We start from the raw sequence: 23134 nt of genomic DNA on the forward strand, positions 1-23134 counted from the left end.
GTCACTTAACCCTCCATTTCCCCAGGTAGAAATAAGTACCTGTATATACCATGCAAACCACTTTGAATGTAGTTGCAAAAACCTGGAGGAGTGGCCTAGTGGTTAGGGTGGTGGACTTTGGTCCTGGGGAACTGAGTTGGATTCCCACTTCAGGCACAGGCAGCTCCTTGTGACTCTGGGCAAGTCACTTAACCCTCCATTGCCCCATGTAAGACGCATTGAGCCTGCCATGAGTGGGAAAGCGCGGGGTACAAATGTAACAAAAATAAAATAGATACTACTGGAGATTCTACATGGAATGTTGCTATTCCACTAGCAACATTCCATGTAGAAGGCTGCGCAGGCTTCTGTTTCTGTGAGTCTGACGTGACGTCAGACTCACAGAAGCAGAAGCCTACGCGGCCACATTGGTGGAATAGCAACATTCCATGTAGAATCTCAAATAGTAGCAACAGTGGAGGAGTGGCCTAGTGGTTAGGGTGGTGGACTTTGGTCCTGGGGAACTGAGTTCAATTCCCACTTCAGGCACAGGCAGCTCCTTGTGACTCTGGGCAAGTCACTTAACCCTCCATTGCCCCACGTAAGACGCATTGAGCCTGCCATGAGTGGGAAAGTACGGGGTACAAATGTAACAACAACAACAAAAAACATCTCCAAGACCACAGGTCCTACCTTTCCAATCAATGGCATAGCCACGGGGGGGTGGGGGATGAGGGTGTTGGAGGCCTGGACTCCTGCATTTTTGGTTCAGGCCTCTAAAAATTGCAGAACCATCCGTGGCTATGGCTGATGGGGATCCCCAAGCCCTGCCTGGCAGTCGGTGGCTCTTTCTATGGGTTGCCCCAGGTCCCCTCCCACAACATTCTCAGTTTTTTTTGTTTAATTGAGCATGTATAGGTAGGGGTTGTCTGCCCTGCGCATGCTCGGCTTTCACTCCTGAGCAAAAAAATGAGCATGCATCGGGGGAGGGGGGGAGGGGGGCCTAGAGCGGCGGTGGCAGCCTATGCAAAGTGCCGCTGACTGCTAAAGCCATATGTTTTGGACCTGCCCGCGGATCCTTGATTTTTGGCGGCAAGTGTGTCAGCAAGTGTCCGGGTTATGGTGGTGGGGGGGGGGGGGGGGTCGCCCGGAGGCCAACTCCATCTCAACTATTTGAGGTATTTAGGGTGTCCCCGTACTCACCCAGGGGCCTAAACTGTTTTTTTTTTTTTTTAAATGGTCAATTCTGGTGGGCAAGAAATCAGTTCTTCAACAGTGGATAGTAGCAGAATCACCATCACTGCAGCAACGACGATCCAACATGATTACTCTCTGTGCATTGGAGCGCAGAGGAGTGGAAGACTTGTCCTCGCCTCAGGAAGACCAGTTCTGTCAAACATGGTCTCCTTTCTGGGACTCACTGACTGTAGTAGCACGCAGCAGGATCCTGAATGCTTAAGATAGATAGTGTGGCGGGATGGGGGGAGGGGGAGAGAGGGGCCTGGATTGTTGGGAGGGGGGGTGTTGACAGGGGAATAGTTCTGTTTCTTGAAGACTCACCTGATTTTCAACACAGAGATGACTGTTCTATACCCTGGCTATTCAAAACAATATGGTGCAGTTGGTGGATAATGAGGGGGTCTGGGTGGATAATGAGGGGGTCTGGGGGGGTTGGAGGGGGGGTTAGAGGGGGAGGGAGGGTATAAGAGGGGGAAAAATTAAAAATTATACCTTGGTGATTTGTTTTGTCAATGTGGTATACAGATAACGGGTTACGGATTGTTGATACCAATAAAACACATTTAAATAAAGATGTGGGTGGAAGACGGCTTCTGCTGGCAGGACTGGGGATTCCCACCAGCTCAGCTATTTGGGGGTCATGAGGGAGGGCATGGAGAGCAGGGTGGGGGGCAGAGGAGCTGGGTGAAAACTTTTGTGCCCCCCCCCCCCCCACCAAATTCAAGTTCTGCCAAAGCGATTGTTGCCAACATTCATGAAAAACATTGGGGTTTGTGTTCTCAGAGTTGCACCGAAAAATTGGGCAAAAGCCTCCCAAGTATAAAACAATGATTGGAAGTCCAGTTTTTGTTGTTGTTGTGGAAGTTCATTTTCTCCCCTTCCAGTAGCAGCATAAAATCAAAGATGTGCCCTTTTAAAACTACGCAAGCCACCTGACTTTTAGCAACTCTTTGTTGACCACTGCCCTTTGCCAATCTCTAGGGGGTCCTTTTACCAAGCTGCGGGAAAAAGGGCCCAGTGCTAGCAGCGGGGGCCATTTTTACCGCAGCAGGTAAAAAGACCCCAGGCATACATTTTTTTTTTGTTTTGTTACATTTGTACCCCGCGCTTTCCCACTCATGGCAGGCTCAATGCGTCTTACGTGGGGCAATGGAGGGTTAAGTGACTTGCCCAGAGTCACAAGGAGCTGCCTGTGCCTGAAGTGGGAATCAAACTCAGTTCCTCAGCACCAAAGTCCACCACCCTAACCACTAGGCCACTCCTCCACTGTTGCTACTATTTGAGATTCTACATGGAATGTTGCTATTCCACTAGAAGTCGGCCCTTGCAGATCACCAATGTGGCCGCGCAGGCTTCTGCTTCTGTGAGTCTGACGTGCAGGACGTCAGACTCACAGAAACAGAAGCCTGCTCAGCCTTCTACATGGAATGTTGCTAGTGGAATAGCAACATTCCATGTAGAATCTCCAATAGTAGCAACATTCCATGTAGAATCTCCAATAGTATCTATTTTATTTTTGTTATATTTGTACCCCGCGCTTTCCCACTCATGGCAGGCTCAATGCGGCTTACATGGGGCAATGGAGGGTTAAGTGACTTGCCCAGAGTCACAAGGAGCTGCCTGTGCCTGAAGTGGGAAATCGAACTCAGTTCCTCAGTTCCCCAGGACCAAAGTCCACCACCCTAACCACTAGGCCACTCCTCCACTCTTACCACATGGCCATAGACAGGGAGCTCTTACCGCCACCCTTTGAGGTGGCGATAAGGGCTCCCGCAGTAACCCAGCAGTAGCTGGGCAGTGCACGACGATGCCCGGTTACCGCTGGATAACCGCCGCACAAGCCATTTCTGGGGATTTTCTTTTTCCCCACGGAAATGACGCGCGCTCAGGGCAGGACTACCACCGGCAGCCACGTTGGGCCGGCGGTAGTCCCGTAAGAATGAGTGGTAAGCCCACGTGGGGCTTACCGCCGCTCTGTAAAAGGGCCCCTGGATCCAGCTCTTAGTGGGTTCCACGCAATCCGTCCTATGTAAAGCCTTTATACATTCATTTGACTATTTTTTTTTTTAATGGAATTTTTTACTGTGTATAATTTGTATGTGTTTATTTTTTTTTAATGGTATATGGTTTTCTGTAAGGGGTCCTTCTACTAAGGTGTGCTCAAAAATGGCCTACGGTAGTAATCCCGAAAATAATATATTTATTTTATTATATTTGTATCCCACATTTTCCCACCTATTTGCGGGCTCAGTGTGGCTTACAATACATTGTGAATGATGGAAAAACAGTTTGTTACAATTCGGTTACATTATGAAGAGTTATGGGAAGACAAAGTCAAAATATCATTAGGGGAATAGAGCAGTGGAATGTAACAATGGGGAAAAGATAGGGCGATAGAACAATGAGAGAACATTTGGGTATGACAATTTTATCTGTGGGTAGAGTTTTAAGTGTGGTGAAAATACGGGGGAAGAGAATTCAGAAGAGAGTGTATTGATGTATTTCTATTAGTGTGTATGGACTTCATGTGTTTTGATCCTTGCGATAAGTTTTCTCAAAGAGATGAGTCTTCAATAGTTTGCGGAAGTCGGTTAATTCGTAGATCGTTTTCAGGTTGCGTGGTAGTGTATTCCAGAATTGCGTGCTCATATAAGAGAAGGTTGATGCGTGCAGTACTTTGTATTTTATGCCTTTGCACTTAGGGAAGTGGAGATTGAGGAAAGTTCGGGATGATCTTTTAGCGTTTCTGGGTGGCAGGTCTATTAAACCAGACATGTATGCAGGGGCTTCACCGTGGATGATTTTGTGAACTAAGGTGCATATACATATATATAGCGAAGCTGGCGCTAAAACGGAAGAAAGGGGGAAGTCCTTGACATAGCTTAGCAAGCGAAACATGCATGTCGGACAGCTTTGAGCCCCCAGTCCGAAAACTCATAAAGATAAGTGTCTGAATTATATTTAAAATGATTGTATAGAGCTGATGACGAACTTGGTGCTACACAAATTCCAAAAGAAATATTGATTGGCCAATGAGCACCACTGAGGCAAATTGAAGTAGTGGGATATTCGAATACAATATAAAAACACAAAAATAGTCGAAAGTGGTGGAGATAAACATATCTAGGACTGGTTGAACTTGAAGTATATGGCCTACGGTAGTGTAGGCGTGTGTTCTGGGCATGCACAGATCCATATTTCAGCGCGCCTGCAAAAAAAAATGCCTTTTTTCTTATTTTTGCCAAAAATAGACGCGTGGCAAAATAAAAATAAGCACGCATCCATTTTGGGTCTCAGACCTTACCGCCAGCCATTGACCTAGCGGTAAGGTCTCACGCGTTAACCGGGCAGTAATGACCTGCGAACGTAGGTCGTTTTTCGGACGTGCGTATCGGAAGTGCACCAAAAAATAAAATTACCGCAAGAGCCACTCGGTAGCCAGGCAGTAACTCCAAATCAACACGCACTGGGTGCGCATAGACACTTACACGGCTTAGCAAAAGGGCCCCTAATTTTTGTTACAAACTCCATTACTTCAGCTGTGTATTCAACAGTACTTTCCTAACAGGATGGATTTCACTCCAGCTCTCTCTCCCTTGCCTGGTTTCCCCTCGTTTCGTTTATGTGGGTTTTGCCAAGTAGATGCTGGACAAAGAAAAAGGAAGCTCGTGTGCTCTGCCGTATTCGGAAACCAAATGTTTTTATTTGCTGGTTTCCGTAACCTGCCTCCCAGCTAAGCCGGGTTCCCTTCCAACAGCTCGATAATGTTCACAAAACAAAACAGCAGGAAATCATTTCAGTCAGGGGGATGCAGATATCAGAACAAACGTGCAGATCTGTGTGCAAGCCAATTTCGTTCCTTGATGAGTTGCTTACCGAATTACACAACACGGCAGCAAGGGAAGCCACTCTGATGACTATAACATACGCCAACATATTCAAATGTTTATTGCACGTAAAAGAGAAGAGAGTTAGACCACCAAGGTGTCCATGCAGTAAGCCTGCATCAGAGCCAGCTGCTGGCATTTAACGCATGACTTCCAACGCTAACTTAGACCAGTTCCATACATCTTGATTAAATGTACAAAGAACTTGCCTTTATAGTTTAGCCACCCATTTATTTATCCCAGCTGACTCTGTACCATGCATCTTGTCCCCAACTGTGTATCTGCATTTGGCTCTCAGCTATAGGACAAGCTGTATTGTAGAAAAGCATTAGGATAGTATCATAGCAATTTATTTGAATGTTCTAATTGTGTGCTTATTAGATACTAGTAAAAAATGCCCGTTTCTTAAGGGAAGGAAACGGGCGCTAGCAAGGCCATCCCCCACCCTCCCTCGCTGTTCCAGACTCTGCCCTCCCTCCGTTTTCACCCCGCCCCCTCCGCGTTACGGACCCCTGTACCCCCCTTCCGCGACCCTGTCGACCCCCCTTCTCGGCGAAAACCATCCCCCACCGCCGTGGAGTACTTGTGCTGACGGGGGACCCCTCGTCAGCCGAAGTCCTGTGCTGGCCTTCGCGGCGTTGCTTCCTCAATGACCTTCTGTTGAAGTTCCTCTGCGTGAGGAACTTGAACAGAAGATCGGGTGGGAGGTGCGTGGGGGGACACGGGGTGTTCATGCTCGTCGGGTGGGGGGGGGCAGGTTGGTGATGCCCCGCTCCCTGCCACTTGCTCCGAAGTGGCAGGGAGCGGCGCACTGACAGCTGATTCCCAGGCAGGTGGAGGAGTAGGGAAACACGCGAGGAAGGCATGGTCCCAGGCACATTAGAACGTTGGAGGTGAGAATTATTATATAGGATTCCATCACTATTATGCTTGCATCGTATTATATCTCTGTTATTTGAATTTCAGTGTGTTAAATGTGTACATTTTTGATCCTGTTTCATGGTAGTCTTATTATTAGGTTTCAATTTGCTGTTTTCAGGTTTCCTCTTTCATTGTATTTATGTTTATACTTGTATATTTTATTATTGTTATGCTGTTAACAAAATTGTAAGTTTGATGTTAAACTGACCACCGCCTTGGGTGAATAATCTTCATTAAGGCGGTTAATAAATCCCAATCAAACATATAAACGGCGAGTGACCGAACTCACTCGCAAATGCGCAGTACAGACTTCCCTCTCTGTCCCGCCCCTGCGTCAATACCTGATGACAGGGGTGGGACAGAGAGGGAAACTGCGCTCCCCCCCCCCCCCCCCCCCGAGGTCGCCGCTGCCACCCCTCCACCCGGCCCGGGCCCTCTGATCGCAATTAATTCAACTTACATTGCCGCAGCACACAGATCAGCTGAGCTCCGGTCGGCCTTCCTTCCCTGCCTGTGTCCCACCCTCGCCGACGGTACGTCACACGAGGGCGGGACACAGGCAGAGAAGGAAGGCCAGGCTGACGGGAGCTCAGCTGATCTGCGTGCTGCGGCGATGTAAGGTGAATTAATAGTGAACAGAGGGCCCGGGCCGGGTGGAGGGGTGGTGGCGACTCCGGGGGGGGGGGGGGGGGTACTGGTAGCAGCAACCTCGGGGGGGGGGGGCCTTGGAAAGCCCCCATTCCAATAGTAGCCCGTTTTAACGGGCTCAACGGCTAGTAAATAGATAAATAATGCAAAGCTTTAGCTCCCCAATGGAGCACCAAATAACAAGCAAATAGCCTGGGTGCAAAAAAAAAAAAATGTGTGCTAACACGGGAGAGCTTACCGGACAAATACGCACAAATCTACATTATTTGCGACATTCAGGCTATTTATGACCTCCATGACAGCACAACTGGACCCCTCCCCCAACTTCCTCTACCTCACAAATGCAGCAATTCAAAAGCCCTCCAGGGCTCCTACCCCTACAAATGCTGACAGGCCTCCCCCAGACCCTCATCCCCTGAGCCTACAGCACCAGTGGGTCCCCCAGACTCCCCTACCCCCCCCCCCCCCAAATGTTGGTGGGCTCCCAACCCCCAAGCCCCACAAATGCCTGCCCTAGTAACCCTTGATTATCTCACACCTCTAACGCAGGCAACCCCTGATTCTCCCACACCCCTTACGTACCATAAAGATGCGAGACTAGAATAATGGCCACGCACTCTTGCCTCTGTGCCGCCATCTTGAAAAATGACACTGCACAGTGCTAGCTTGTACTCTAAACCCCCGTTTTCATCTGTGTGCCCACAAAATTGTGTGCTAAAGCCGCACTAAGGCTGTGCAAAGCTTGGCGCACTTTATCGTTTCAGCTCCCACAGGTGGAAAACTCATGCACAACATTACTGGCTTATTTTTGCAAACGGTACGCCACAGAACCAGTGTTTGCGTAGTGCTGATGATTCTGTAAGCACTAACATGCGTAAGATGACAAGGACAATTCTATAGTTGGGCATGTGTAAGTGCACAAAAAAGTGCCACTTACACGCATATATGCACTATCCTCCAGATTCTATATATGGGGTCCAAATTTTGTGTGCGCTGCCAAAATGTGCATGCAAATTAATAACTTGCTTCTCACCGGTCTCCCACTTAGCCACCTCTCTCCTCTTCAATCTGTTCAAAATTCTGCTGCACGACTAATATTTCGCCAGTGTCGTTATGCTCATATTAGCCCTCTCCTCAAGTCACTTCACTGGCTTCCTATCTGTTTCCGCATACAGTTCAAACTCCTCTTATTGACCTGTAAGTGCATTCACTCTGCAGCTCCTCAGTACCTCTCCACTTTCATTTCTCCCTACATTCCTCCCCGGGAACTCCGTTCACTGGGTAAATTTCTCTTATCTGCGCCTTGCTGCTCCACCGCTAACTCCAGACTCCGTTCCTTTTATCTTGCTGCACCATATGCCTGGAATAGACTTCCTGAGCCGGTACATCAAACTCTGTCTTCAAATCTAAGCTAAAAGCCCACCTTTTTGATGCTGCTTTTAAATCCCAACCCTTATTCACTTGTTCAGAACCCTTATTTTATCACCTTCACTGTAATATTCCCTTATCTCTTGTTTGTTCTGTTTGTCTGTCCTAATTAGATTGTAAGCTCTGTAGAGCAGGGACTGTCTCTTCATGTTCAAGTGTACAGCGCTGCGTACATCTAGTAGCGCTATAGAAATGATAAGTAGTAGTAGTAGTAGCTCTTAACCACTAATAATTGGGTGCCAACAACCAATTATTGAAGCTAATTGTCACTCATTAAAATTTGTGCATGCATCTGGCTGTGTGTTATTCTACAAGGCATAGCGCCTAACACTGCTAGTACTAACTCAAAAGGGGGCACAGCCATGGCTGTGTCAGAGGCGTTTCAAAAGGGTGTAGTCCACCCTAGAACAGTTAGGGTGAACAACAGGAACCAACAGGGATGGCTAGGTGGGTGGTGGCAGGCCAAAACAGAACTCCTTCTGAAGATGTTGAGCCCATTCCCTGAACCAAGGAATGTTGAGAAGTGAAACTGAAAGACTGATCTGCATATGTTTTGCATAGGCCAACGAGCTTAGTGTTCACCTATGTTTTGGATCCTGTTAAAGGCCAGGGAGCCTAGGGGAGTAGAGTGGGAATTTCCCAGGCTGGAGAGCACCCAGAAAGGGTGGAGTAGGGAGTACTCTGGGAACTCATCCTGAGTCAGGAAGGGAGCCTTGACCAGGACTTTGGGATGTGAAACGATTATTTGAGGATTACTGTGAACCCAACCTGGCTGAAGCCTCAGCCTATACCCTTGGAGGCAGTGGATTGCTGTATAGCCTTGCCATACTCCTTCGGTAAGCGGCATCTTCTTCACACTACCTCAACATGCCTAACAATTGTGCACATAATTGCCATTATATAATACTAGCATATGTATGAAGTTATGTGCCTAACTTTAGGTGTGAGCACAATGTCTGGTATAAATGCTCACGCCTAACTGCGGTCAGTTAGACACTTTGGGCTAGATTCTATATATGGCGCCTGAAAAATCAGTGCAGAATCAATTTCCGCCAAAGCGTATTCAATAAGCGGCGCCTAGATTTAGGTGTGATATAGAAAATATGCTTAGTTGATATCCCAGTGCATAGAACTACGTGCATCCATTTACACCAAGGAAAATGTGGCATAAACACCGGTGCGTAGATTTAGGCGCAGAGGGTCATATTCTATAACAGTGAGTGTAAATTTTGGAATGCCTATGAAACGCCCATTTCACCGCCTATAACCATGCCCTTTTTTGACTGCATGCATTAGAATTTAGGTGCTCTGTGTTATAAAATACGCTTGGCGAGTTGTGCGTGTAAAGTCTAACTACTGCCAATTAGTGCTCATTATTGCTTGTTAAGTGCTGTTAAAAACGCTGATTGGCTTGTTAAGCCAAATAAGTTACGCACATTGTTATAGAATACGCTTGGATTTCGGCGCAGAACATTAGGCGTGACATGTAGAATCCGGCAGCTAATTTGTAGTGTTCTAGAACCCATGTGTGTAAGTGCTAGGCACGCTCCTCCCAGTTCCACACCCCCTTACAGTTGCGCACTATGGATTTTATGTGCACAATTTGTAGAATCCCAACAAATGACAGTTACACACGGGACTGTTAATTAATACCAATTAGTGCCAATTAACTCCAATTATAGCCAATAACTGGTCAACACCAATTAACAACTAATTCTTAAATTAAGTTATGCATGTAACTGTCACTGTTCTATAACTTATGCCAGGGGCATAGATATGTGGGGCCACGGAGGCATGGGCCTCCGTAGATTTGGCCCTGCACCCCGCCGCCAACCCTCCCCCGCCACCGTCGGGTACCTTTGCTGGCCGAAGTCCTCTTCTCCGGCGCAGCCGCATTGCTGATCTGCAAGGGCAGGCTTCTGTTTCTGTGAGTGACGTCCCGCACATTGTACGTCTGTGAGTCTGCAGGACGTCAGACTCACAGAACCAGAGCCTGCCCTTGCAGATCAGCAACGCGGCCAAGCCGGAGAAGAGGACTTTGGCTGGCGGGGGTTGGGGACCCCCACCAGCAAAGGTACCCGACGGCGGTGGTAGGGGAGGGTTGGTGACGGGGGGAAGAGGGGGTCAAAAGGGTTGGCGCCGGGGGGTGTGTGTCAAAGGTGGTGGTGGCGGCGGGGGGGTCAAAAATGTCAGCGAGGGGGGTAAAAATGGCAGGGGAGGCGTCGCGCCACCAGGAGCGGGGGGCTAAAATGTGCTCCCTCACCTCGGGCTCTGGACCCCCTCCTGCCAAAGTCTGACTACGCCCCTGACTTATACACACAAGTTTACAGAATTAGGGCACTAATGATGCTTACAAATGTAATCTACTCACCTACAAATAGCAATTTTAGAAAGCCGCCATTTAAACACTGCAGACACACACACTCATCAAGGAAAAGGGTGTTGTGGGCAGGCCATAAAAAATTACGTGTGCGTTTCTGATTTTACAACAGAAATACACGAATACTGCAAAAAAAAAAAAAAAAAATCTGGACATCAACATTTGCGCATCAGGCAGCTCCTTTGACAGATGCACCAGAGATTTAAATGGCAAGTGTGCTGACCTCTCTGATGTTTAATAAAACCACTTCAACATGTACAAAAGGAGTGTTATACTGCTCTCAACTTAATTGGCTCTTTCTGGATGTCCAGTTTCAGAAGATCTAGTATGTACGCACCTAACTGCCAACGTTTATATGCGTAGACTGAAAAATCAGCAGATACATAGATAAACGGAGGCACTTAGACAAGCAAAATCGCCAGTGATGTCGCAGTTTCTTTTTGTACGTGTTGCTTACTAAATTGGCTGTTTCTCCTGGATGTGCCAGCACTCACATGTGTATTCCTGCGCTTCCACATAATTATTTCACAAAAGCCTTTTGTATAATACAGTGGAAAATATGCACATCTTGACTTAACCATCCTATCTCCCACCTAGACACTCTATGCAAAAATCAGGCTTTTAACTCTGTTTATAACACACATCACGTAATTATACATCATTTCATTCTGTACCTTCACTGAGCCTTGCACTTAAAAACGTGCCTGTGTTGAAAATGGAATACCTGTATCTCTCTTCTTGTACTGCTTGGGAAATGAATCCATAGTCTCTTTTAAACTGAATTTTTAATGTCTCTATATCCTCCACTAACTGGGACTGGGCTTCTTTTATTTCCTTCAGCTCCTCCAGGATCAGAGAGAGCTTCCCTTGGCTGTCCAGGGTGCTGGTTCGCCCAGCTCCAAAGGACTGATTTCCGTTACTGTCAGCAGAGCCAGAGGTCCCACTGGAGCAGTCATCGTCACTAATATATTTCTGTTTGGCTACCAGGGTGGCACTGCCGCTCAGGTTCCTTGGCGTGTTCTCCGGGCGGAAGTCATCCAGTGTATTTTTCAGGTGAGCAATGTTGTCAGCGCTGCCAAACTTGTTACGGATCAGATTTGCAAACTCTCTGGACTTGTTGAAAACAAACATAGGGGGCGTCAAGGAGACCCCAGGCACACCTGCCTTGCTGCTCTCACCGTGCCCCGAAATCCGAGTACCGCTACTGACATCTTTCAAGGAATGTTGCAGGTCCTTCAAGCTATCTTTGGAGAGATCTTTGGAGCTTTTAGAAGACCCATTCTGCTCAATGTCCTTCAACTTTTTGTGATACTGTTCCAGCTTCTTCTGTAACTGAGCTATGGAATGAGCTGACTTCTGGTTTTTCTTCTCGAACACCTGCTTGATGCGCGCAGCCTGCTGCTTGTCCGCACTGCTCACCAGCTTCAAGTACTCTGCCACGTTTCCATCACGGGCTGTCTGTTCAATTTTGATCTGCTCGGTAACTTTAAGAATTTTTTGCTTCAGGCTGTCTGCGGTAAGCTTGACTTTGTGAAAATCTAGAATGCTATCGGGGATATCAAAATTGAGGTTGGTGTCCGATCCCCCTCGTCGAATATTGAGCGGCAAGCTGAGGGTGTTCATATCAGACCTGTCGACCTGAAAGAATATATCAGAAATTAATTGTCAGTATTAAACTTAAGGAACAATTTTCGCTCTTTCTCTAATCTAATGGTTCAAGTTTATTTCACACTTTTTACCCCGCTCTACGGCAATGCTATTACAATCTAAAAAATAAAAAAAAAACAAAACTAGGAAAAGTGCCTGAAAAATACATCACAGTGAAGGGAAGAAAGGGCAGAACTGCAATGTTGATAGAAAGGAAAGTCAAGTGCCCTGCAGACCCACTACTGGAGCCTCACCTAACAGAGCTGGATTTCAGAATATCCAAAATGCAAACGTTTCATGCAGATTCACTGGGGATATTTTTGAAAACCAGACTTATTAGATGAGCCTCTGGAGAGACAGGTTGGAAATCGACGCAATTCAATCCTAGTAAATGATAAATGATGATGATATCACAAAGTGGCATAGGTTTATCAGGGTCGTATTGCATCCAGTAGACGCACCTCTTTCAAACAGTGTGCACTAAATCTCTTTCTTGCATACCAACACATTTTAACACATACAACAAATCAGGACGTGTTAAAAACTGTTAATTTTATTTATTTATATTCCACTTAAATACTAGGTGGCTCACAATAAAACATCTATAAAATCTTGACACATACACAACAGTAAAATTCGACATTAAACAAAAAGTAAACTAAAAAGCTGTCTCACACTATACCTGTACTCTACTACTACTACTTAACATTTCTAGAGCGCTACTAGGGTTACGCAGCGCTGTACAAATTAACAAAGAAGGACAGTCCCTGCTCAAAGGAGCTTACAATCTAAAGGACGAAATGTCAAGTTGGGGCAGTCTAGATTTCCTGAGTAGAGGTGTAGTGGTTAGGTGCCGAAGGCGACATTGAAGAGGTGGACTTTGAACAATGATTTGAAGATGGGCAGGGAGGGGGCCTGGCGTATGGGCTCAGGGAGTTTGTTCCAAGCATGACACCAGAGGATATGCTCACAGAAACAGGTCTTCATCAGCCTTTTAAGTTGAGTCACCAAAATGAAATGGACCCTGATGTAACGCAACAAGCATATTCAAACTGTCAAATTGGCCTATATCAATTCTCTCTACACCTGTAATCCTAACATCAATTAATTCTTATTGCAGTCTGTGGCCTTACAAAACCACTTATTTGGTTCTCACAAATAATTCAAATGCCTCAGCACGGGACCCCACTCCCTTTCTATCCTTTCCTTGGCTGATCCTCTGGTATGAAACGAGGTCACTGACGGACAGAAACAATCTCCCCATTAGATGTTCACTCTTTTACATTGTAACCAAATATCTAAGGGGGGTCAATATTGAAAATGATTTAACCGACCGGGAAAGGGATCTAGGCGTCATCATTGATGATATGTTGAAACCCTCTGCTCAGTGTGCGGAGGCGGCTAAGAAAGCAAACAGAATGCTAGATGTTATTAGGAAAGGAATGGACAACAAAAATGACTATAACACTTCACCAATCCACCGACTCTGAATGACGCCTTTTATAACTGTCTGCTTAGTTCTTCTATGTCATCCTCGATCTCATTGTAATACCAACTGTATCTTTTACCCTGGAATGGCGGTGCCATAACAGGTCTTTGAAAGCCACACTGAGCCTGCAAATAGGTGGGAAAATGTGGGATACAAGTGCAATAAATAAATAAATAAATATTATAGTGCCTTTGTATTGCTCCATGGTGCGACCGCACCTTGAATATTGTGTTCAATTCTGGTCACCGCATCTCAAAAAAGATATAGTGGAATTAGAAAAGGTGCAGAGAAGGGCGACAAAAATAATAAAGCGGATGGGACGACGTCCCTATAAGGAAAGGCTGAAGTATCTAGGGCTCTTCAGCTTGGATAAAAGATGGCTGAGGGGAGCTATGATAGAGGTCTATAAAATAATGAGTGGAGTGGAACGGGTAGACGTGAATTGTTTGTTTACTCTTTCCAAAAATAGGACTAAGGGGCATGCGATGAAGTTACAAAGTAGTAAATTTAATATGAATTGGAGAAAATGTTTCTTCACTCAATGTATAATTAAACTCTGGAATTCGTTGCCAGAGAATGTGGTAAAGGCAGTTAGCTTAGCGGGGTTTAAAAAGGGGTTGGATGGCTTCCTAAAGGAAAAGTCCATAGACCATTATTAAAATGACTTGGAGTAAATCCACTGCTTATTTCTGGGATAAGCAGCATAAAATGTTTTGTACTTTTTTGGGATCTTGCCAGGTATTTGTGACCTGGATTGGCCACTGTTGGAAACAGGTTGCTGGGCTTGATGGACCTTTGGTCTGTCCCAGTATGGCAATACTTAAGTGCTTATGTATTTAGGCCATCTCCTGCAATTCTGACAGTCCAGGTTCTGAACCAGAGACGGACTTTGTAGCATCTAGAGAAACTGGACCTCTTACTAGCATAAATGTATGAGCTGGAATTCTCTTACTTTTAGACTTGGCCATTCTAACATATCTGAGTATTCAGAAGGCAGATTATTGTTCTAATGATAAATACTATATAGAACTATACTGCTAACCAAACATTGAACTTTTTTTTGAACGTAATGCAAGCCATTGTGTAGCCAAGTAATATTCTCACATCTTGTGGTCAAGCAGAGATATGGATTCATGAGTCTGATGTATGAAGTGCTAAGCAGCTCTCACGCTCACAGTTGTTATCAATTTATTCCAGTCAGAACTGTTAAACTGACCCTGAGAAAGAGATTAAGAACTATTGAAGTCACGTCATTCAACAGAACAATTCAGAGCATTTTTAGACTAATTCTGTACTAGATGTTATACAGGCTTATTTTCGAAAGGGATCGCCGGCGATCTTCTGACACAAATCGGGAGATCGCCGGCGATCTCTCAATCCCAGCCAAATCGGTATTATCGAAAGCCGATTTTGGCTGGCCCCAATTGCTTTTTCGTTGCGGCGCTGGCCAACCTTCAAGGGGGCGTGTTGGTAAGGTAGCGAAGGCGGGAAGGGGCGGGGCAAGGCGGGGTTACAAGATGACCAGCTTCACCTTATTATGAAAAAAAAAAGGCCGGCTCGAACGAGCATTTCGCCGGCCGGACTTGGTCCATGTATTTTTAGGACCAAGTCCCAAAAAAGAGCCCCAACTGACCACCGGAGGGAAGCAGGGATCACCTCCCCTTACTCCCCCAGTGGTCACCAATCCCCTCCCACACAAAAAAAAAAAAAATTAAAACATTTTTTGCCAGACTGTATGCCAGCCTCAAATGTCATACCCAGCTCCCTGACAGCAGTATGCAGATCCTTGGAACAGCTTTTAGTGGGTGCACTGCACTTCAGGCAGATGTACCCAGGCCCATCCCCCCCCCCTACCTGTTATACTTGTGGTGGTTAATGTTGAGCCCTCCAAAACCCCCCAAAACCCACTGTACCCACATATAGGTGTCCCCCTTCACCCCTTAGGGCTATGGTAATGGTGTAGAGTTGTGGCGAGTGGGTTTTGGGGGGGATATGGGGGGGGGGGGGCTTAGCACACAAGGGAAGGTTGCTATGCAACTGGAAGCTAATTTTTTTAAAAGATTTTTTAAGTGCCCCTAGGGTGCCCGGTTGGTGTCCTGGCATGTCAGGGGGGCCAGTGCACTACAAATGCTGGCTCCTCCCACGGCCAAATGTCTTGCATTTTGCCAGGTTTGAGATGGCCGGGTCCAGTTTCCATTATGGCTGAAAATCGGAGCCGGCCATCTCATCTAAACCCAGCAATCCTGTTGCAAACCCAGCGAGCGATTTGGCCGGCGCCAAGCGTATTTCAAAAATACGCTTGGCTCCGCCCGCTTATGGCACCGGCCCCGAAGATGGCCGGCCATTGATTTCGCTGGCGCCATTCGAATATGCCCCTCATAGTATAAAATGCCATCAAAGCCCCAAAGACAAGAAAAAATATCTTTAAAAATATCCATTTAGAGGCACAGTTGTCAATGTAGTTACCGTTAAGATGTGTTATTTTATCACTAACATATGCTATTTTAACACAAGACCAAATTCAGGGCTCTGTTTACTAAGCTGCGCTGTAGTTGCGTTAACGATAGATACACCCATTATTCCTATGGATGTCTCTATCGTTAGCACGCACTAATTCTTAGCGTGCACTAAAACGTTAGCGCACCTACAGCGCAGCTTAATTAACAGGGCCCTTATGCAGTAAAACATAGTTACTAATAACTGGGGTTAACAGTACAATAACACATTTTAATGGTAGCCCATATTGATAAACCCCCCCACCTTAATTAAAGAAAAAAAGAGATTAGTCTTTAGGTGTCAACTGCTGTGCCAAGGTTATACAGCAGCAACAAGCCCTGTCCCTGGAGCACTTTTAGTGGGTACTGCAGTGCACTTCAGGCAGGCAGACCCAGGCCCATCTCCCCCCCCCCCCCACCTGTAACACTTGTGGTGGTAAATGGGAGGCCTCTGAAACCCACTCTACCCACATGTAGTTGTCCCCTTCACCCCTAAGAGCTATGGCAGTGTTGTACATTTGTCCCTCCCACGACCAAATGGCTTGGATTAGGACGTTTCTGAGCTGGACGTTTTTATTTTCCATTATCGCAAAAAAACAAAAAACGCCCAGCTCAGAAAGTACCAAATCCATGGCATTTGGTCTGTCCCAACCGTATTTTCTAAACAAAAGATGGACGCCCATTTTTTTTGAAAATACGGTCTGTCCCACTTCTTCACGTACCCGTTTTCGGACATAGACGCCCATGGAGATGGGCTTTCGCGTTCGATTATGCCCCTCTATGTAAGCCACATTGAGCCTGCAAAAAGGTGGGAAAATGTGGGATACAAATGCAATAAGTAAATAAATATACATGTTCGGGTCGGCAAGTCTCTCCTCGTACGGTTTGCAATGCAAATCCCATATCATTTTGTAGCTTTTCTTCGCACCACTTCCAGTCTTTTTACATCTTTAGAAAGATACAGCCTCCAACGACTTATAGAGGGGCATCAACACCTCCTCTCTTCTGCTGGATATACCCCCTCTCTATACAGCCTAGCATCCTTCTGGCCACGGCCGCCGCCTTGTCGCATTGTTTCTTCACCTTCAGATCCTCGGACACCATCACCCCAAGGTCTCAGGGGTAATTCATTTGTTACATGCAATGCTAGAATCTCACTACAAAGTAATTACTAATTTTATGTCCGATGCTTAGTTAAGTTCAGTACTTTACATAAGGGGTATATGTAAACACGAGTCATGCCACTATCTTCCTGAAACAATTTCTTCCTACAGGAAACATCAAGGAACCGTACCAAAATAAATTAGTGAGCAGGATTCCGGAGACTCCAGAGTCCAGATAATGCCTGGGAGTCCAGCGTCAGTGATGTTTCCAGAACACGCTGTACCTTTCGCATGCATCAGTCTTCTAGGAAGTTCAGCATGACGTACAGAATGTTATTTTGCGTTAAAGGTTTAAAAGGAATAATACTAATGTTGTTTGCCAAGTTTGGTTTTTCAAGCTGCTTGTATGATCGTGATCTCGAATGAAAGGCCAGGTCAAGGGGGTGTTTCCCCTCATTTAGGGGCATATCCTTATAGTGTAAGTGGATAGAGTACTAAGACATGCTTTCAAGACTCCCCTCCTGCTCCTGGTGCTCTGTCTGCCCCTGAGGAAATCATTTTCTCTCCTACCTCTAGGATCCAGGTGAAGGCAAGGCCTTTTCAGAAGCAAATCACCCTTCTATATTTATGTTTCACAAACCAAACTCCACCATAATTGCACTGACACCTCAGCTTTGTTCTTCCAGTTATTCACAATTAACTTCACAGCCATGAGAATATCAAACAAACTTGCCTGGCTTTTGCTCTGCAGAGAAGGAACAGTTAGAGATTTGCACATCACAATACCACATGTTATCAGCATATTCAAAGCGGAGGCGTAGCTATGGGTGGGCCTGGGTGGGCACAGGCCCACCCAGCAGCAGTGCCACACTGCTCTCTTTCCCCCCTCTCCTCCGCAGCGTCCTGGCATCTGCACTCCGGTCTCTGAAACCATTCCCTCCCCGGTGTCAGTACAGGTGTACTGCTGCGATTTATATTCTTGCTGCTTGCGCCGGCCCTGCAGGCTTCCATCTGCCGCATTCCGTCAGACAGGAAACAGGCAGTGATGTCAGCGAGGGCAGGACATGGCAGATAAAAGCCTGGGGGGCCGGCACAAGCAGCAAGAATGAATCAATGCAGGCACCGAGGATGCCTGTACCAACATCGGGGAGGGACGGAGTTCAGAGACAGAAGCACAGATGCCGGGATGCCGCAGAGGAGAGGGAGACGATGTGGAGTACTTATGTACTTATATAAGTGCTTTGAAAATACGCCTCCATGCCATACTTTGTATTGTTGTTTGAATATTTTTACTGCTGTAATTGTCTGTTGTTTATGTTTGACTTATTCTTGCTGTACTCCGCCTTGAGTGAATTCCTTCAAAAAGGTGGTAAATAAATGCTAATAAATAAATAAATAAATAAAATTTTTTTGTCTCTCTACAACCTTTGTCCATAGTCTTGCAGTACTACAGATGTCATACTGGATGCAGGTCATATTCACTGGGGAGGTCGGTTGTGGGGGAGAGGAGCTTGGATCACAGGGAAGGACGGCCAGAATATTTTCATTTTGTGTCATCTCCCATGATGACACAAGGATGAGGGGACCCGAACAAAACAAACATTTCCCTAACGACAGAGGATATGACACAAAACAAACATTTTCTGGCTGCTGATCCCTAGCCAACATTCAGACCGATGCCCGGATATCTAAGCGGGTAAAGTTAGGACAGCTTTTTTGGTACTAACCTGCTAGCGGACTGAAAATTGCTGCTAATTAGGTAAGTCCTTGCTTCAACCTGACCAGCCCAACACTACCCGGATAGTGCTACAATGGTCACAGCTGATATTGAGTGACACTATCCGGTGAAGTGCCTTGAATATCAACAGCAGACTCAGCTAAGGCAATTTAACTGGGCAAAAGCCTCTCCTGCCTGGCAGGGGCATAGCCAGACACCCAATTTTGGGTGGGCCTGGGCTCAAGATGGGTGGACAGAACTCCACCCTGCCCCACAAGTGATTTGGTTTCTCCCTCTCTCGTCTGCATGCCATATAGTCTCTCAAACATCTCCCCTCCCCCACATTTCTTTTAAGCCTGCCTTCTGATGCAACTTCCTGTTTCCGTATAGGCAGGAACACATCAAAGAGAAGGCTGTGGGGCCAGTGCGAGCAGTATGTATCAGCTGCTGCTCGCTGCAGGTGAAGATATGCAGGAGGGGCAGTGTGCTGCTACTGGGTGGGCCTGGGCCCACCCGAGCCCAACCTTGGCTACACCACTGCTGCCTGGTTAAATAGTTTTGAAAATCTACCCCATTAACATAATTTGTATTATGCAAAAAATTTTAAAATATTTAAATTCAATGCATACAACATGCACAATTGTTCAACAAAGAGCTCTACCTATGATTCATACCCACTACATAAATAAGAAATTAAGGGGCCCTTTTACTAAGCCGCGTAAGCATCTACGTGCGCCCAACCCATGCCAAAATGGAGTTACCACCTGGCTACTGCGTGGCTCTTGCGGTCATTTCATTTTTGGCGCGTGTACGAAATGCGCGTATGAAAAATAATTTTTCTTTTTGGACACGCGTATCAGACGCGCGCCAAGTAGCATTTGATGCCCATAGGTCATTACCGCCCAGTTACCGTACGAGTCTTTACCACTAGGTCGATGGCTGGTGGTAAGGTCTCAGACCCAAAATGGATGCACGACAATTTTGATTTTGCCGCACGTCCATTTTCGGCAAACGTTTTAAAAAGGCCTTTTATACAGGCGCACTGAAAAATTGATCGGTGCGCGCCCAAAACACGTGAGCCATTTTTCAGCGTGCCTTTGTAAAAGGACCCCTAAGGGATTTATAAGAGATTTCTCATTACTTAAAATGTGTTAAATTAACATCAATTTCCTTTTCATCCAATTAGTGCTTGGTTAATTGACTTTACTAACAAAAGCAGGTCAGCTCTTGAAGTGAAGGTGTATAAATCATGTTTTCTTCAGGCTTGCTCAAGACTTTCCTAGCAATGGAAGAAGTGCCCTGGACACCTGCCATTCCAGAAGTTCACTACAGTTATGCTCAGGACTTTTTTTGAGGGGGTACTGAGTACCGGCACCTTTTCCATTGTCTGCTAAAATTGACCCATGGAACCCAAGTTTTAATGAATGAACTCAGGCTCTACACACCAAGTCTGCCTTGCCATAGATTCCGTGACTGGTTGCAGGGTCCTGGCTCTTGTGGAGTGGGTTCCTGAGTGCTCACCCCACCCCCTGAAGGGCGGCCAGGCATTTGAGTACTGGCACCTCTTTTGCTAGAAAAAAACGCACTGGTTATGCTCCACCGTCTTGCTGCAGTGCTTTTGCAAAATTACACTGAACAGGAAACTGTGTCGGGACAAGTCCATTAGTGGGAGATCAATAGTAGCACACAGCAGTTTGCAGGGAAGAGTGGATGCTACGGTTAACCTTTCAAAGGCTTTTAGAAGTTGTGCCATTTGGGAGACATCTTTGCTGGAAGGGAAAGGGATGGCAAAGTTAAACACCATTCCTCAAAAGATAAACATCATAACTAGTGTCTTAGTGCTTCGTTTGTATTAAGTTTAGGAAAAATGGGCAGAAGCTCATTCTTCTCATGTTCCTTCTCACTTTCACTGCTGAATTTAACTGTTCTAATTAGTTTTTGAACCTCCGCATCATGCTCTTCATGAATCATGATTTTTTTAATTGGTTGCTGTAGCAGGCATCTCTGCAGAAAGGGAACTATTATCTTGAGTAGAATGAGGAAAACATTTTTTAAATGCAAATATATATATATACAGGGGTGTGCTGGTAAATTTTTAACAACAAGCTCTTTCTCCGGATGTAGCCAGCTCTGCAGTTGGATGGGCCAGGGGTGGCCGGGGGGGGGGGGGGGGGGGGGGGGGGGGAGGGGGGAGCAACACTTGTCTCTCTCTCCTCCCTCCCCTCCTGCAGGCACGCTAGGCATACCTTTGCTGGCAGCCAATAAATGGACTGTCACCACAAGTCTTCCTCTGAGCAGCATGCTGGAACTTCTCACACATGCTTGAGAAATCCCAGCCTGCTGCTCAGAGCTGGAAACAAGGAGTGGGGAGCAGCAGCAGTCTATTTACTTGGCTGTCAGGGCTCAGCATCCCCACCAGGAAAGTAAAAGAGAATTCAGCAGGGGGCCCAAGCCCACATTTTGGGAGCCAGTTGTTAAAGTAGCCATGGAGGGACCTACTTTAACAACCGGCTCCCAAAATTCTTAAAAACTTAACAACCGGCTCTTGCGAGCCTGCTCCAGCACACCACTGTATATATATATATATATATATAGCTAACCGGATAAGTACTAGCAGGAGGAACGTTCAGTGGCATAAGTGCTGGCAGGAGGGATATTCAGTGGCACTAACCAGATAAGAGCTTGGAGGAGGGAAATTCAGTGACAATAACCGGATAAGAACTGGGAGGAGGCATATTCAGTGGCAGTAACAGGAAGTAACCTGTTCCAGGGCAGAGGGAGCAGTGAATACATGCGAACTCGGAGACAGGGCGACAGGCGCTCGCCGCGGCACCCCCCCCCAGCGGCGTGCACCCGGGGCGGACCACCCCCACCGCCCCCCCCTTGGTACGCCACTGGCTGGGATGGTCCATGGCCATAGGAGCCAACTCTGTGGGTGCTGTGGGTGCTTGAGCACCCCCAATATTGAGAAAATTCCTTGTATGTGTCCAGGGAGGGGTTATTTCCACTGGGCTTAGCATCCCCAATAATTTTGAAAAGTTAGCTCCTCTGTCCATGGGTGGCGCTGGAGGTTATCCAGTTAGTGGCGACCCTCAAGACTGCTAATCAGATACTGTGCATACTCAAATATAAACTCATCTGAATACAAATCAAGGTAACATTTTTCCCATAAAAAGCAAGGGGGGGGGGGGAGGAAATGTTCAATTGACTATAAACTGAGGGTTTATATTCCAGCATTCTTCTCCTCCATCATCACCCCTGGCCCCCATACTGGAAAAAATTGAGCGTGTGCAGAGTGCTTGCAGCAGAGACAATGCTGTCAACTGCCGAGTTTGGTAGGAGATTTGCTCACCATAGGAAATAGCCTTCAGATGACGAGGCTTGGGGATCCCTGCCAGCTGAGGGGACGGGGGGGGACGGGGTTGGGCTCAGGCCCATCCAAAATTGGTGGTCTGGCTATGCTGCTGTTACTGGGGTTATTTCAGTGATGAGTCCTTTTACTCTGGATTCTATTGGCCAAATAGCCTTCAGAAGCTTATACAGGTGACTAAATCTTTAGGCTCCTTTGAGATACTGAGGGGTCGATATTCAGACCGTGGGAGGTAGCTGGGTTGCCTCTCATGCTTGGAGCTGAGCCCAGATAGTCAATGCTGGGTCATTTCCAGTGACCAGCACTGAATATTTGGGTGTTGTTTGGCCAGTTTAAATTTAACCTCAAGTTGATATTCCCTGCTCGTTGGTTAAGTTTATATTGGCCAAAGATATTCCAGCTATTTTAGTGGCCTAATTTGGCCACCAAACGTGGCCAGCGATGTGCTAAATATTGGTGGACAGCTGTATAGCTACATCATGCAAGGTTCCACGTTAGGAGTTATGGACCAAGAAAGGGATCTGGGTGTCGTCATCAATAATACACTGAAACCTTCTGCTCAGTGTGCTGCTGTGGCTAGGAAAGCAAATAGAATGTTGGGTATTATTAGGAAAGGTATGGAAAACAGGTGTGAGGATGTCATAATGCCGTTATATCGCTCCATGGTGCGACCGCAACTTGAGTATTGTGTTCAATTCTGGTCGCCGCATCTCAAGAAAGATATAGCAGAATTGGAAAAGGTGCAGCGAAGGGCGACTAAAATGATAGCGGGGATGGGACGACTTCCCTATGAAGAAAGAGTAAGGAGGCTAGGGCTTTTCAGCTTGGAGA

At 46.5% G+C, this 23134-nt stretch overlaps 1 protein-coding gene across 2 annotated transcripts in view; it reads right to left on the reverse strand.

The window, feature by feature from the left end:
* Window positions 1–23134, reverse strand: part of TMCC3 (transmembrane and coiled-coil domain family 3) — a 113817-nt gene that overhangs the window by 4419 nt on the left and 86264 nt on the right. The window contains exons 1-2 of one of the 2 annotated variants that reach the window (XM_030215070.1): window positions 14723–14743; window positions 11207–12120 (exon numbers count right to left, since the gene is read on the reverse strand). In XM_030215070.1, the coding sequence (XP_030070930.1) occupies window positions 11207–12105 (899 nt within the window). In that variant the 5' untranslated portion in view covers window positions 12106–12120; window positions 14723–14743. Of the gene's footprint in view, window positions 1–11206; window positions 12121–14722; window positions 14744–23134 lie in introns of those variants that run through there. The other variant, XM_030215069.1, reaches the window with a different exon arrangement.

This window comes from Microcaecilia unicolor, chromosome 9, assembly GCF_901765095.1.
Source record: "Microcaecilia unicolor chromosome 9, aMicUni1.1, whole genome shotgun sequence".
Classification (NCBI taxonomy): Eukaryota; Metazoa; Chordata; class Amphibia; order Gymnophiona; family Siphonopidae; genus Microcaecilia; species Microcaecilia unicolor.